The 16,923-nt window shown below is 43.5% G+C and overlaps 2 protein-coding genes and 1 long non-coding RNA gene across 8 annotated transcripts in view; 2 read left to right on the forward strand and 1 right to left on the reverse strand.

The window, feature by feature from the left end:
* The window catches only part of LOC118415978 (cadherin-like and PC-esterase domain-containing protein 1), a 77,041-nt gene extending 70,819 nt beyond the window's left edge, over window positions 1-6,222 (forward strand). For all 5 annotated transcript variants that reach the window (XM_035820972.1, XM_035820973.1, XM_035820975.1 and 2 more), the window contains 6 exons: window positions 161-297; window positions 826-1,046; window positions 1,961-2,062; window positions 2,274-2,361; window positions 2,648-2,794; window positions 3,808-6,222. In XM_035820972.1, the coding sequence (XP_035676865.1) occupies window positions 161-297; window positions 826-1,046; window positions 1,961-2,062; window positions 2,274-2,361; window positions 2,648-2,794; window positions 3,808-4,002 (890 nt within the window). In that variant the 3' untranslated portion in view covers window positions 4,003-6,222. The remainder of the gene's footprint in view (window positions 1-160; window positions 298-825; window positions 1,047-1,960; window positions 2,063-2,273; window positions 2,362-2,647; window positions 2,795-3,807) is intronic.
* LOC118416007 overlaps window positions 1-12,610 on the reverse strand; it is a 40,826-nt gene extending 28,216 nt beyond the window's left edge. The window contains exons 1-3 of one of the 2 annotated variants that reach the window (XR_004831179.1): window positions 9,584-12,610; window positions 6,992-7,284; window positions 1,939-2,054 (exon numbers count right to left, since the gene is read on the reverse strand). This is a non-coding gene — a long non-coding RNA (uncharacterized LOC118416007). Of the gene's footprint in view, window positions 1-1,938; window positions 2,055-6,991; window positions 7,638-9,583 lie in introns of those variants that run through there. The other variant, XR_004831180.1, reaches the window with a different exon arrangement.
* A 319-nt stretch (window positions 12,611-12,929) lies between these two features.
* LOC118415996 (protein Wnt-16-like) overlaps window positions 12,930-16,923 on the forward strand; it is a 41,899-nt gene continuing 37,905 nt past the window's right edge. The window contains exons 1-3 of the mRNA XM_035821021.1: window positions 12,930-13,177; window positions 13,444-13,682; window positions 16,143-16,450. Of these exons, the coding sequence (XP_035676914.1) occupies window positions 13,083-13,177; window positions 13,444-13,682; window positions 16,143-16,450 (642 nt within the window). The 5' untranslated portion in view covers window positions 12,930-13,082. The remainder of the gene's footprint in view (window positions 13,178-13,443; window positions 13,683-16,142; window positions 16,451-16,923) is intronic.

Here is a 16,923-nt window from a genome sequence, read left to right on the forward strand (position 1 = left end):
CAATAGGTAGGGAAATGTAAGCCAAATGACTACTTCGGTATGCTAAAGGTTAATATCCTCCCTCCAAGAGAAGATTGTACAGCTTTATCGCCAATCTGCATAGCTGGTGAGCTGTGTCATTCAGGAGAAGTTTTATCTAGATGTTTGTTGCCTTGTGCAGGAAGTTGGGTGATGCCGTGTGGGGAGTGCAGGGACAAGAGCTCGTGCCACTGGAGCATGGCAGAGTGGCACCCTGGGAAATGTAGACACGAGGTCATGAGCAGAGACAAGCTGCAGCAATGTCTTACAGGGAAGAAGGTAGGACCTGGAAATTCATTGTCATTATGACATTGAGGGTGAAAGGCAATAGTAGAAGTTAACAGAGCCCTTGAAGGTTTAAAAGCAGACCAGTATATCATTGTGGAGTTTAAAAATCTTAAACCAAAAAGTGGATTTTAGAAATCTCATCCCGTAAAGTGGACTTAAAAAAACCTCATCCCAAAAAGTGGAATTTAGATAGAAATCCAACCCCAAACAGTACCATTTCCTGTCGGATCACAGAAGCATAAGTGAACCTCCCCCAACCTACCCCAGATGTTCTCCCCTCTCCCCTAACCATTCGTGGTTGTACCTCATTGCGGTCGGGATGGTGACGCCGCTACCCTACCCCACATATTGTGTCTGTGTTATCTGTGAGTAGACAGGAAATGGAGTTCTCTTCGGAACTTGTGGAGAAGAGAAGTGAACTTAAGAAATCTCATCTCAGAAAGTGAGAGTGCAGAAACCTTATCCCAAAGAGTGTTATCTGTGCTGCATCCTTGCTTATTCCCAACCATCTTCTCCCAGGTATTGTTTATCGGAGACTCCACCAACAGAGGCATGATGTACTATCTGATGGAGCAGGTAAACGGGACGCTGACAGAGTGGGACAAAACTCACAACATCAAGGTCTACAACAACCTCAACAATAACAGGACCTCTGTCAGCTTCGCCTACTACCCACAGTTCTGGCTGCAGCCCGACCATAGGCCAGTGTTTGACAAGGCCCTGTATCAGTTGATGAGGAGGTTGGTTTTTAATGCTCCTCCACCAGAGACTGTGTCCACTGTGACCGAAGACTTAACAAATCGCTTGACGAATTTCATAGTTAAAGAACAGCTATTTTTATATTTTGTGTGTTTTGTTGTCTTTTAAGTTTTACTTTTACATCTTGCACCATATTCTGATTGAAATGAAGGGTCATACCAATCCAATTTGGCTGCTGTACATGTGTATGGTCACTCAGCGGTCACAGTCTGGAGGAAAGGGAGCTTAAGCAGCTGTAGCACAAGTATGATCTTTGTCCAGCTTTAATCTGTTCTTTTGGTAGCCTCCTCGGCCAACGGGTAATCCACTGACATAACCAAATAGTTGACTCCATATTTCTGTTCAAATAAGGGAACTTTGTTCCTCTGCTCAGGGCGCAGTCTGCACTCCCTGCTGTTTCATAGATCCGTGCCGGCAAACGATACTTTTTCTCAGGTTATACAGGGATTATATGGCTGATTCCATTCCCACAATAATGAGGTGCTAATTTTAATCCACGCAGGAGTCCTTATATGATACATGGCATCTGGTTAGTAAGGCCAGGCCCTTCCAGAAGTCTCCTATTCAAGGCCAAGTGCATTAACCATAGCTTTTGTACAAAGTCCGATCAAGGACGCTATGTAAAGAAGGCCTTCTTTATATAACTTCCTTAGTCTGATGTAGTGAAAAATTAAAAGTGAACTTCAGAAGCTGAATATCATTTTTATTCCCTCCTTGGAATGACTGGAATTGAATTGGCTATGGGCTTTATGCTTGGTGGGAGAAAAAAGTACAAAGCTGAGGTTAAACTAATCAGCTCATTATGGTTATGAAATGATGCTTTGAAGAGCTAGCTGCATGTAGGTACCGTAGTATGTAAAATGCAGTACTCACACATCTTTACATCCTCCCTCAGGTCGTTGCCCCTGAAGAACAGTTCTGACACCATCCTGGTGGTGGGTGGGGTACACTGGCTGGCCACTCATCACCTCAACGTGGTCAAGCATTCACTAGAAAAGTAAGTTCTGAACATGTATTTCCATCTTTTACAAATTCTTCATTAATTTACAGGTTACTGCAAATCTCTTAAAGTTTGTGGTGATTTAACATGGACTGCACTTAATTCTTTGTTTTACAAATGTTGGGTATATTGTGCCCATCAGGTACTGTTAAGCCTACACATTCTGTCACCCTTAAAATCTTGCTAACAGAACTTTATTTTATCCCAGGGAGGGTCTGACAGGTGTGAGGGTCATCATGAAGAGCCTGGGGTCCGGCTTTCACCTTCCTGTGGATGGCATCCATTGTCTCTCACAGGTAAGCATGTAACTTTCAATGTTCAAGGATAGTTGTCTTGAACTTATTTTGAGAGAGGTCAGAGCATCATAGAATCTGATAGACCTGTAGTTGAATCAGCCCTTCCTTTAATATGTTATTGGAAGTTGAGCACCATCAGTTTCGGGTTCAGGGGTGGAGAAGGCAGCAGTGTCCAGATAAAATCTGCAAGTTATGTTAGTCCTTAGCTGCAAAATTGCATTGTAACATTTTGTGTATGCAGGAAATGCTTTGATACCAATAGAAATTGTATGTCATTTGCCAACAGCAAGAGCAGCACAAGTTACTGATGCACAACGCAGGCCTTAGTGACTTTGCTAGGCAGCTTGGGTTTGATGTTGTGGAAACCTTCAATGTTACTTTGCTAAGATGCAAGGACTTCCTACAAGGAAAATGTGCCTGCCACTTTCACAAGGTGAGACAGTCTTTCAAATGTCATGTCCTGAGGATAGAAGGGGAGGATTGGACATCTGAAAATAATTGATATCTGAATTCTGATATGGCAAAAAATGTTGATTCCATGCATGCACTGTATTTTTTTTCATTGTCAGAACTGTTGAGCTCCATGGAAAGTGTGGTACCTACATGTACGTGTATGATACATAGTCGGCTTCTTGTGTATCTGCCCTGAATATGGACCCTCCCCATGATAAGTGCAGACAGACATACTGCAGTAGTTAGCATGGTTTAGATCTGAATGTTTTCACCTCTAGGACAGGACTGACCTTCCCCTGCTAGGCAAGGTAATTTGTCGTGCCCCTCACAGAAAGGTGAAAGAAACATAAACTGACAAGAAGGGCTTGGACTAAGCTGTATGACTTCACTCACCTCGCCTGGTGCCAACAGAAACAACATGCTGGTATTTAGGCATCATTAGTGAAATCTGCCACTGTTATTTTGTTATTTCAGTAGAGCTGGGGACTTGTCTCACTAACCTACTGAACCCAAGGCTTAAGAACTGACAGGAGATATTTTGCTTCGGGATTCCTACCTCGGCCTTTTGTACGCCTGATATCCACAAAATGACAATCTGCTGAGATATCCCTGTTGACAGGACGCTGGGAAAAACAAAGATTTTCTCCTAACTTGACAATGATAGAAGACATGTGCAGGTCTGGCTTGTCGCCTGTGTACATGTATGTTTGACTACTGGTAGCTGACCAAGGTCTTCGATGACAGAATACAGAACCTAAAAACTATCATGGTACCAAATGTGGCTTGGATCTTCAGGAGATCTTGACATTAGCTTCAAGCTTTGTTTACTTCGCCACCGGAAGAAAAATGAGGTGCAACAGAAAATGTGGAGGACAAAATTGCGCACTGCATTCCTGCTCTCATGTTGCTAAGTCTTTAGGGGCTTCTAATGTTTAGAACATTGTTAGAATGCTATAAATGATTTTTTTTAACAAAGTGCCTTTTAACCTACAGGTGAGACAGGTAAGAGGAGAGCATACAGCAGCAAACATCACAAAAAGAGAGACCCTCCCCCCTCATAGACAATATACCGACCCAGGTGGTGAGGAGGAAGATATGTATGGACCAGTCCACTACCATGTTGAGGGGGACATCAATGCTCTGTACTCTGAGATACTCCTTAACAGAATATGTGATATTCCCAGATGATAAAGAGTAATGGGTGAGAAATAAAAGTATTATTGGTGATAGGATCATGGACCAAACTTCTGAAAACAATCTGTGATTGATACGGGTTTCTTAATTACATATAAATGACACTGTTACAATGAGAATGACTATCAATATTACTGGTATATTGTTCTTGTATACAATGTAGTAACCATTTCTGTGGAGAAAGGTTGGGTATCCCTGAAAACAACCTTGATAAAACCACTGATTTTGATATACCCTTAGCGGCTAGCATTTAACCATTCATTGTCAACTAATGACCACTATGAAATTTCATACCACTATAAGTATATTGGGAGTTCATTTGGAAATGATATGATTTCTGCAAATCCTGTCAAAATCATTGTAACACAAGTAGAAAGAAGTGATGAGAAAAGATTTTATTGGAAGTTTTGTCCATGTTCCTTGTATGACCATTGCATATTGGAGCTTGCTGAAAAAGACAAGAAAGCTTTGGCTACCATGTGCGAAGTGTTATCCTTGCAAAATGCAGTGCATTCCACTTATGTAACATTGCCTGTACTTATGTATATATGAAATACAGAACAATCGTGTACAGAAGCTGTTATCTGAATTATATTAAGTCACTTGTATATACAAGGTATAGAAAGCAATAATATATTTATGTTGCCTTAAATCTATCCTAAAGCTATTTTAAGTAGGTAACGGTACATGTAGCAACACGAAGGCCTTTGTATGATAAAAGCTCAGGGACATCATTTAGTCAACATTGCCTTCAGTTTTTCATTCATCCCTAGTTGGCAGAATAGTTGTCTTGTACACATGTTTGTGTTAGTGAAAGTTCTTATTATGTCTTCTATACACTACTGTTACATGCTTACCGTGCTCAAGCAAAACAAAAGGGAAAGTTACTTTAATAATTGATGCCCTCTAGACAAGGGAGTGTTTGACATTTCTTCAATCAATTACCACTACTTCTGGTAACAAATGGAATATTTCTTTGTAAGGAAAGAAAGACTATCAACCCTTACCCCAATAAGACTATCAAAAAGAGCAACAAAACATTGACAAAAAGCAGTGTTACCACCACTTTACATGTGTCCGTCCATTTCTAGTATAGTCGATTCCATCCCAAAGACTGTAAAAGTAGCATAAGTGTATACAGTACCCATAAGAGTTTAGAATGATGTAGTCTTCCTGTTTATGTCTATGAAGTAAACTGTTGTCCGGTCTGGCTACGGGTCACCTTATGTTACAAGAGTGCAGGTTCGTGCACAAATGTCATATTTTGATCAGAAAACAATAGTTCCTGGTGATTTGTAGGGAGGACCTACATGTAAGGTGAACATGTATGTAAGTTGAAGGAAGATGATACACAATGTAGCACCATAGAATTGAGATAATGGTGTAGATTTTTACATTCGTAAATTTCAGGGACTCGAAGTGCCAAAAATTGCTCAAAAGCAAATTTAAAAGTTGTATTACACTTAGTTTATACTTAGAAGAGATGGAAAATACCTTTTTGTGGTACTTTTCCTTAAAATACTATCACAAAGAGTAGAGTTAAAGTGCTAAAAGAGAAGACCACTGCACACTAGTACATTTATAGAATGCTACATGTTTCCTTGTACATGTATAATGTACATATCATGACAGATTACACAGAAGCAGTTTTTTTTTGTGTGATGGGTGAATTTTCATACTAGAAGTGATGTGCTTATCATGGTTTTATGTGAAAAATTGTGTTGTGCTCTGTAAATGTTTTTCCTTCTTTCTCACAACAGTTTGTCAACTAAACATTACTTCCTCTGCTTCCACAAGATAAGCTTGAGATTTGCATAGATTTGAACTTGGTTGAATACACATAACAGTTAAAAGTACAATCTCATATTCATAATATTATCATACTTGAACAATTGAAAAAAAATTTGTCTAAAAGATTCAATCACCTAGTGGTTGGTATTATATGTTTAAGATCACTGTGTTATGTTTGACATAAGTTGTTCAACCACTACCAACTCTGTGTTGTTATGCCCAACATTACTGATCATTACTATAACATTATACATTGGAACTTTTTGCAAAGATTATCATTTGGTGATCAATGACATGTAGATTCTGAACATAGATTTTAAATGTAGGTACAGGAAAGAACTGTATATTTATTACAAAGCAGAGCTTTTAAAAAGATCTTATATATAGCGTTGTCGAATAAAAGCAAGAGTTGCTTATATGTGATTTTCAACTGTCAACTGTGTCAATCCTTTATATCTCCTTTCTTACTACTTACAGAGAATATAATGAATACATAATAATACATTAGAAACAGGAGCATATGATTTGTTGTATGAATGAAATGAAATGAAGTTTGTTGTCTTTTACAAGGTAAAATATTGCCCCAATGACCTAAATACATACAAGGAATTGTAAGTATCAAAAGAAGATATTCGTTTGTATTTTCAAGTTGAGAAACAAAACCATATACTGACCAATATATGATGTTTTGAGGATATACCAACCAGTGGTTCTTTATTGAGTTTAACATATTTGTATTTAATGTTAAGCATCAACTTATGACAGATTTTTGTGGTCTATTTGGGAAAGATTAAGTGTCAAATCCAGACTAGGTGTGTCCGACAAGAATATGTCAAGAATGATCAACATGGGGGATCTGGTGTGGTTCAGTGCTGGAGTAGGTCAGGTTATTGAAGGATTGATGAAGAAGACAAAACAGACAATCAAAGTGTGAGACTTTTTTTTTTTCAAAATTCAGGCTCCGGGATCCATTGTCAAGATATGAAGCCAAGTTTTATGTGTTGTTGTACAAGACACGAACAGACTAGAGTCAATCAATGTGTGATTTTTTTTAATTCAAGACAAAAAAAACATTCAGGTCCCAAGGTATGAAGTCACGTTTTAGGTGTTATTATACCCTATACCATACACGAACCGGGCAGTAGAGACTCCAGGAGCCAGTCGGTACAAGAAAGGGATGAAGATGTCATACCTGTTGTGTGCCTGCCAGCCACATCCTGTACCTGCTGGGTGAAAAATACGAGGCTAACTTCAGTCCGGTCGCGGTCAGGTTCTCTGCTGAGGACATTTGGTGTACCAGCTGTTTTCCACCTATTCGTCTTCCCCGGGCTCAGGGACACAAGAAGGTGTTGACCGGAAAAAACATTGGGGTTCCAGACCGTACCTATCTTCGTGAGGATCGGGGGTTGGGGGGAGGGGCGAAGCCTGGGCCCAGCACTACGGTAGGTATTGCCCAAACCTGGCGGCGTTCAGTCATCCATGACACTGTGGGGGGAGGGGAGAGAGATGTCAGGGCGGTAGGGACCTGCAGCTCTGGTGCTGTAACTTTATCGTTTGCCAATTTCTTACTGTGCTTGCACTTTCCTGAGCACCAGCTTTATCAATGCCAAAGAAAACGTCACAGACACGATGGCCGATGATAATGTATTTCCATGAACTCCTTTACACATGATGTAACGTTATGTCCTGGGTTTTTTGAAGACATACAGGTAATTGTCAGCCGTATTCTATGTGGAAATGTGGTAACGTCATCTGCGCCATGTTGGATTACAGCGAACGTCTGTAAACAACACGAAGATGCCACTGCTTAATTCAATTACCCGCCAACATGGTCGTCGGAGGATTCAAATTTCAATTAGTACGACGTCAATTAAAAGCCTGCATTCAGTCTCAGATCCCTATCAAACCATGCCAAATGTCTTTAAACTTAATAATTGATGACATGCCCTCACACCTGCTGTGACTTCCACAGACAGGTGTATTGTATGGGAACGAGATTTTGTGGACTTCAAGCTGCCACCGCCTCGTTCCTGTGTTTTCTCGTTGCTGTAACTTCGGGAGAAAGTTTCATATTCGAAACAAACCAACGTACCCCTTATAAGCTTATTCTGGACGTCACCAAAAGATCGCCACGGACTGTAAAAAATAACTTAGCGCCACTATCTTTTTCCATCATCCCGGAGAGTAGATGGACAAGCCCAATGAATATTTCCTTTTCCGGAAGAAGCTTTACTAATCCCTCCTGTCTGTCTTCTAGCTGTTGCGCGTACGTAGGCTTACGGATATCTTAAGAATCTAGATCAAAATTGAACTATACTTTCACAAAAACCTTTTACCAACTCCAGTCTTTTTCAATGAATGAGCAATCCACTGCTCCTGTGACGTCACGTTAATCTCAATTTTTGTGCTAGAAATTACAGATCAGCTTTGATCCAGAATGGCTTCAAGTTCAACACAGATGAAGTTGCAACTTACGATATCTTTAGAAGTTGGGTAAAACCTAAAGAAAACGAAATGAAGTTGGTATGAAATATTTCTTTACCGGGAATACATGCCTCATTGCCACCATGCAGTCTCTACCAGACTCACTGGGTTGAAGTAGGAATTGGCCAAATAGTGAGACTATTCTTTGCTCATGTTGCTAGAGGAATTCGCAGGCCATCGAGTTACTACGTGTTGGCAACATTTTTGTATTTTTCAGCCTCAGAAGTCTGGCAGGGACTAGACCAGAATATGACTCTGATTTCCTCTGACCGATAGATGCCCCAGCATGGTACGACAGCTATGGGGAGGACCGAATACGGAGGGGATTACCTTCAACCCGGGACGCCATTGCGAAGAATGCCAGGCCATCTCTCAATAGATGTTATCTTGTGAGTAATTATGATAGATGATGATGAATGACATCCGTCGGCTCGTCAGTAGGGCTGCTGTCATATTGTTTTCCAGATGGACGGTTTCTGCTTTGATATGTCTGTTCTTGTGCTATGTGAAAAATGTGTCCTATCGCATAGGCGCCCTGGTGGCTTTATATGTAACTAGAAGTGCGACAACTTCCATTATCTACATTATTCAATCAGTGCTTATCTCGACAAAGTAATCAACGGGTATCGAGAAGCTCATACACGTTGAGGCTTGTTTGAGCCTGGTTGCCTCGAGAGGTACTTTGAACTGAAAGCGCCAAAGGTCGTGTTATTTGACTGCCATAGTCTAATCTTGCCTATTGCATCGACAATGAGTCCACTGTTTATCTCATTTTGTACAAACTGCTTACAAACTTCAGAACGCGGAGTGACCATGGCGAACGGGCCACGTTCTGCTCTCTAAATTTTCCGATCCAATCCGCTATATTGTGAGACTGTTTTGTGTAACAAAAATTATACTAGTGATAATTTGTAGCGTGTGAAAAGTAGATGCCCAAAAATACTGGTTTCGCCGCTCCAGGACCACGAAGTCCTTGTCAAACCATATCTTCGGCACCTTAGGATATAAACTAGAGAGCGTATAACATAACATAATTTGACTCTTTTGAGTGGGCATCAAAATGGCATTATGTTACCTCTGCCGATATAGAATATTCGGATAGGATATGCGTCTCATTTACCTTCCGTCGTTATTCCCAAGTTGTGCGAACTTCGCACAACTTGGAAATAATGATGATCAACGATATAACAAGCTTTCACAAAAGCCAACAATATTGCATGCTTGTACAACATCCCACAAAATGAGACAGCATTGTGCTAATAAAAGATTATCAGCAACGTAGGCAAAATGGCTTTCCTACCTGCTTCCCGCTCAATCTTTCGAGGGCGCTGCTTTCCCCGGGCCCCACACCGCTTGCCAGTACGCTTTAGAAGTACATTTGTAGAAGAAATTCTCATTCAGTCCATCAGCTCTGTTCGGCATCATAAAATTCCTTTCTCTTTTTTTTTCCTCTGGTACTTTTTTCCTCGTCCTGCCTTTATCATTATCAGTGAACTTTGGATACTTTGGGAAGAAAAAATGCTTACATTCGACGTCGCGCCCGATGAATAGAACATCGACCACTGTGCTGCGTTTCCGACCTGATGCACGTTGCAACCGTGTTCGAAAGCATCTTTCGGGCTGTCTGGTCATCCCCTCACCCAGACAGCGCAGGTAGTTAGTGCACAGGGACACCCTGCTGCAGTGATAAATACTCTCGGCCCATTTATCTTCTGCGTTCCCCCCTCCCTACCAGAACCCCCGCCTACCTCCAGGGACCGTTCTCAGCTGATGGACATGCAAGGTGTACAAATAAGATGCGAACAGACGGTAGCTTGACTCTAGCCACATGAAATGGTAGTACAATTGTGTCGTTTATATCCTTTATCAACACCAAGGGGAAACTGTTAGAATACTATTCTAGCTATTAAATGTTATAAACATCTACTGAATGGGAATCCTATGCCGATATGCTCCAAAAGAACAGTTCGTTTCACCAATTTCACAGATCTACTTTCATCAATGATGTCAGTGTGGATGACCAGTGTTGCAGAACGGCTGACTGAATAGGTTGCCTACACATCGTTAAACTCTGGTCCTACTGAAGAGTTGTCCTGATCCAGTGCAGTTTGTCATGCTGCATTTTGTTTTCTTCTGTCCAAAGTTAGAGAGAAGGAGGATTGCTCATGAGATCGTCACTGTTATTTCTGTCCGGTCACAGCAGCCTATTATAAAGTCGCCTGACCTCTGAGAGTCAGAATGCCCAAAGGGTTCTCTCAATCTTCAGGCCTGTTTTGACTAGCAGTCCGCTTAGCCCTCCTAATAGTTACAATTCAAATAAATATGTTGTCTTGGGAAGCCCATCCAAGACCTGTCTCCCTCTGGATGGTATTTACCGTAATGTTAGTTGCAGTTTGAGACGTGTCTATTTGATAGCGATACGAGAGCTTGGAATCCGGTATTCTGGCAGCTCTAGCACTAACACAGTGCAGCTACTGTACCGTCAGTATGACCAGGCTGCCACATACACGACATTCAAAGACTGTGCTGAAGATTCCAGAGGCCAGGCTGGACGAATTTACATTATCGACTAATCTTTCATATTGAAAACATGTTGCAATTTGGGTACCCCGCCCCTTTCATTCGGCTAGGACCAGTAACATGGATGGAAGACACACCTACCATCAGATACATGTTCTGATTAATTATGATTTCTCATTTTAGAATAATGCATATCAGTCAACCATCTGTCGGCCATGTACTAATATGCAGCCAGGAAACCACAGTAATGCTGATACATATGACTCGGGGAGCTACAACAGTGATGTTGGGGCTGTCGGTAGGAGAATAGGATGGTAACATCCAGTGTTCTGAGCCATCCTGATCCACAGATGTTCTGACACGTCAGTACATATCGGTCACAGTGAACCATATGAACCACATACAGCGCTCTGGCCGGTTCACATGGGGTCGTACTACTAATGATCACTAATCATAATCCTCTCCACTGGCTGATGGATTGTCTGTGGTCCCCTCGTTAGATCTCGTTACTCCTTCGTTAGTGGAAGTATTTTCCGGTGCCCTTGTGTTGTGTTTTCTCTCTCAGTCTCTGTTTTCTCCATCCTGCCCTGACAACCGTGTCAAAGGCGCCCGACCATCCGAGCTGACATCTCTCCACACTGCCCTAACTAGGCAGCCATTTCCTCCGGTTTCAACATATGGTCTGGACTCCAAAAGGTTCATAACCTCCCGCTGAAAACACCTCACGCTTCCCAAATTAATGAAGGTCTTCACGGAACATGCCCGCAGTAACCCTACCCGGCCATTGCCAGTTGCTGTGTGAAGATTACATTTCAAGTTCAAGGAGGTCTGTTCATTACCTACAAGGAATTGTGATTTGCTGACATGACCGACTGTTTGAAAAAAAAATCAGCGGTCCTCGTCACATCTATTTCTGCAAGCCTTGCAACGCCCTGTGAACACGAATTTGTGCTTTGTTCCAGGACTGCGGTTCGTGTCTTGGAGATGAACTTACAGGCGTAATGTAAAATAGTAGGGTCACAGCCACCTGAGGTAAATACAAACATTGGGCCAAGATAAATATAATGACTAAAACGATACAATGCATGTCTTTCATGGTGTTGCCATGGTGACCACTCCGAGAGAGTGCTCGCTCCTATGTTGTTTTTGTTGTTTATTTGCAAATAAAAATCATAAAATTACAAACGCTGAGAGCAACATGCCGAACAAACCAGAAACCTAAAAGTTTTGTCGGGGGTTTCCCTTTAACTGCAGTTAATAACATTTTGATTATGCCAATATTCGCTCCAAGTTGTGTACAAGGGAGTCAACTCAAACTATCTTTTACTCTAACCCCATCGTTTTAATGGTACATTGTTGTATTATTGACTTCAAACAAAACATACCGGAACCAAACGCCCATTCTTTGTAGAATCCGCATACTATTATCTCTCTTCTGGTGACATGTACTGCGCAGCAGTCGGTTTTTTCCGTGGGTTGTTTCCTAAAGTAGGCATGGTTCCGGTCGGACTTGTTCGATCGATGTGTTGACAATGGAAGGGGTGCGCCCATGGCCCCGGGGCTGAGGGAGGTGATAGAAAAGTCGTCAGCTTTACAGTCACTTTTGGACAATTGGACAGATATGCAGAAGATGCACGTGGCATGACTAGCAGTGATGAGATTGTGTTACAGCGTCATTACTTCTGCCCAATTAAACCCGGGTCGAGATGCGCAGGAACATACAGAATTGACACAGAAGACCACATTCTGTGTCTTCGACGCTGACCAACATCTAGATATCTCGAGGGCACTAACTAACATTCAGGACAGGAAACCCATGACCCAAACGGGCCATTTGAACATGAGTGTGAAGGGGGCTAACTAACTAACTAACTGGCCATTCACATCTGGCACATTTTCACTTGCTTTATCCGATTATCCCTGATTGCACAGATCAAGGGAGGTAGTCTCTCTCGGGGTGCATGCGATAGCGTAGCTAAGCCATGCTGAAGAAACTCAACCTGTGCGCCATGGCACCACGTGACCACTGATGACGCGGCGCTGCTGCCCTATCAAGGCGCTCCTTGCATCCACCTGTCGGCCATCCGTCAGGAGTCGTCCAATGGAGACGGTCGGGCTGAGTGCTGCCCTGCGGCGCTGCGTTTTCATGAATAATGCGGGCTGGAGTCGCCTGGCAGAACGCAGAGAAATAGTGAGAGGGGGCTGATTTCACGTGTTGGCGGTCTGGCAGGGATTTGCAGCAAACTCATCCCAAGGAATCATCGGCACTGGACGCGAGCATGGCCCGAAACGGGCGGAGGCGGCTCTCGCGGCTATTCATGGAGTTGCTGATTCTGGCCGTCCTCTTTCCAGGCAGAAGTTTCGCCAACTTAATGTGAGTATGTGTTAAGTCGAAACGGATCGTTGCATGCATCGTATATATTGCGACCTATTGCCCACCGACAGCGTCCCAACCCTGGAGCTTCATAGAGCTTCATGTGTTTGCTATCCGTTAACTTAAACTGTGTGTCACCTTGTCAGAGTCTAGTCCTGCCACTTGCAGTACGTATGCCTCACACTTCTGTGTGAAGGGCAACGAAAACTCGGTTTGCAGTTTGGACACTTTTACAGTCCGTTGATTCTTGGTCTTGTTTTCTTCAGGTTGCTCAGTTTATCGTCCGTGGGGTCGAGCCGGTCCGGGCGGAGCGTCTCATGCGGAACCGCACCCGGACTCATCGGGAGACAGAAGCGCTTGTGCCGAAAATATTCCCATGCGGTGCCCTCGATTATGGACGGGGCTAATAAAGCCCTGGGAGAGTGTCGAGCACAGTTTAGCCAGGAGAGATGGAACTGTTCCACTCGCGGAGGCACGCAGACCTTTGAATCCTTCCTCGGCAAGGGTGAGTGGGTTTTTACTTGTCCTACCACACACATTACAGCACTACCAGACCCAGCAGCGCGCGTAGTACCAGTAGTATTGGCGGAGGGCAGCCTTTTGTTTGCTTTTCCCGTCAGGTATATTGATTTTAAAAGTCGAAGGTACTGCAGGGAGACGGAAGTAGTCAGGGCATCGGTGATCAATGTTGTGAAGTTGCTGTGTGTATGCCAACTCATTAATCATCTTTACACCAACTCTGGCAGGTTCGTCTGCTTATCCGTTTACCCACCTTCTTTCCCGTCGCTACCCTGTTAACCACTTATTACTCTATTTTATTTGTAGGTCAAAAACATCTCGTAGAAGTGGTCTTAGGGCATGTGAAGATTTTTGTCGTACACGTCTGCTAAGTTAGCACACTTTCGGTTTTTCTGTGGGAAATCGAGCCTGCATTGACCAAGGGCGCTTAGTGTTTATTCGTCGTGTGGAGCGCACCAAACCGCGAGGAAAGATCAAATGGAGAAAGTTCATACAGAACAGACACGAGGTCAGCTAAGGAGGACAGTGAAACTCTCACCCTGCCATACTCTTCCCGGTGCAGAACAGTCCTAGTGACTGATGACACGCTATGTGTGTTTACATTTCATGTTCTCCCAGACCCGCTCTCTACCAACCTGACTTTTTATGAGAACCAGACCTGCAGTGGAGATGAGGGTGGTTCGTTTTGTGGGATCGAGGGGATTTATAGGTTTAGCCCGGTCCGAGCTGTCAAGCTGCGGCCAGGTGGACACAAGACTGCTTCCATTTACAATCACGTTGTTCTGGGCTCCCAAAATGTCTTTTTTTTTCCATTCGTTTAAACATTATGAAAATGACATTACGGAAAGTAGTAAATATATTTTCAATATGCACTATATAACTAGCCCGTGTGAGTCATTCAGAGCTCTGTTATCGTGTGTGAGTAAGATTTATCTCGTTACATTTGAACGGTTCGGTGTGTAAGAACTTAGCGCGACTTACCCGCCCTTCCACCAGGCTATGTAGTACCAGCGCCTTTTGACAGGCGTAACAAGAGGGGTCTTATGTAGGCTTGATGCCCAACATGCGTGTAGCGTTCTCGCGGGATAATCCCGTGAAAAGGGACTGCTCTCACTTCAGGTGGGTGATGGGAGGAATACACCTGGACTGCAGATAGAGCCGGGGTGGAAAGTTGGTCGGTGTAATTTGTATTCCACATGAGGGAATTTCGGAGCGAATTGGACCAATTGACCGGCGAGTCTATGATTGACAGCGCTGGGGCGAGGAGACAGCACGTCTTGAATTGATTTAACTCGGTCGGTTCTTCTGTGCCCAGCATGCCCACGGCAGACAGTAAAAAAGGGATCTTCAGTTTGGGATGTAACTCGTTAGTATGGGAATGGGATGTCCAGTCTCTTATGTGACCTGTCCAAAGGCCCCTCGGTGACAGTGTTCCATCATGATGAATTTCCCAAATCTCCATCTCCTATTATATTATTGTCACTTTGTAGAATGCCTTAACATTTCTATAAATTATGACTCATTCATCATTCGTCAACTTTTGTACTCGTGTGCTGACAGCCTCCATACACCCAAGGTTCTTGCAGAGTTAAGACTTACCACAACAAAGTCCTGACCCGACAACTCTGTTTTTCCTCAACACTTCAGTCTAACACTGTCTAGATACTCTATTCCCAGATGTGTGTTCTTTGTTTTGCGGTTCCTTACATCATCTGGCTTACCTCTCCTCTCGGATCCTCTCGTGAACCGTCAGTTTCTGTCCCCGCCCTGACAAACACACTCCGCATAGCTCAACATTCTCGAGCCAAGTGTCAGCTTAGAACCGCGTTCCTGATCACCTGTTCCCCCTACACGTACCTTACCTGTCCGTCAGATTAGCTTCCTTTCTTACGTGACAGTCTCCTTTCTCTCCCTGAGTGCCTGAGTCGTCCTGTGACAGGCGGTCTTGTTTACGTCACGGCTTAGCGGAGGTTATGACTGTCACCTCTACGGAGTCACGTTGCGCGGGAGGAAAGCACACAGTAGTACACGTAGTACATTCTACCGTGCTATTATATGTGTCCTCGCGGTGATTTATAAAAGTCAAGAATAGGTCCATAGATACTGCTATGTTTGTATTATATCAGGCCAATTAGATGTTGAAACTCCCCGGCCCCTCAATAACAAGCAGTGCCACCACATTGTCTTTGTCTTAAAAGTTGAAACAAATCGAAAAACTCTGTATAGGAACTCCGTATGGATACAAGCAATTGTTCAATCAAAGCAACAAATGATGACAAAAGATGCCACCGTTAATTCCGCATCGAGCGTTATAGAGACCGTTCTACGTGTCCTTCCCTCCTAACCTACATGTTGCTATTTCTGATCCAGTGTATCTATTCTATGGCATGAATGATGATGTCTGTTTTCTGTTCTCGGTGTCCTCCCCCCTGATGACGCTCTACAGGGACGAGAGAGACGGCCTTCATCTACGCCATCACCAGCGCTGCGGTCGTACATGCCATAACTCAGTCCTGCTCGGCCGGGAACCTTACGGATTGCTCCTGTGGACGTGTTACGGGCGATTCCGACACCCTTCCCGCCAGGGGGAGCGACTTGGAGGGGTGGAAGTGGGGAGGGTGCTCCGACGACATCGTCTTCGGGATGGAGTTTAGCAAACGGTTTGTGGACGCGGCAGATTCCCGGGGGAGGAAAAAGAGAAGTCGGAACATTCGGAGCATGATGAACCTCCACAACAACGAAGTCGGAAGAAAGGTGAGTTTCTCAGATAGACAGATACGACAGACATACTCTGATACTGTATTCTCATTAACCCTGATGAAAGATATGAGGATGCTTCCGATGCTGTCTAAAACGTCCGACCTTTTACAAAAATTAAGAAGCTGTTTGAGTTATGTGTATCTTATTACCTGGATGTCTAACTTTCACTGACGAGCCCTGATGTCTGTATGGCTCCGCGTTATCTAAGTCGATTTCCGTGGTACATCCGCTTTCTTCGAGTTTCTGTGTTTGCCCAGCCTAAAGATTATCCCTATTTCAGACAGGTAAGAAGCCCGTTCCCCCACCCCGTGTCAACAAACAATCCCGCCACCTGAGCGGACGGTGTCAAAACCTGCCAGATTTTACACAAACAACACTAACACCTGTCTGTAGGGCCGCGCATTGTGAGGGATAAACATGTGTCCGTCTGACCACACATTGACACAGCTAGCCATATATCACCTGTA

The sequence above is a fragment of the Branchiostoma floridae genome, chromosome 5 (genome assembly GCF_000003815.2).
Source record: "Branchiostoma floridae strain S238N-H82 chromosome 5, Bfl_VNyyK, whole genome shotgun sequence".
NCBI lineage: Eukaryota > Metazoa > Chordata > Leptocardii > Amphioxiformes > Branchiostomatidae > Branchiostoma > Branchiostoma floridae.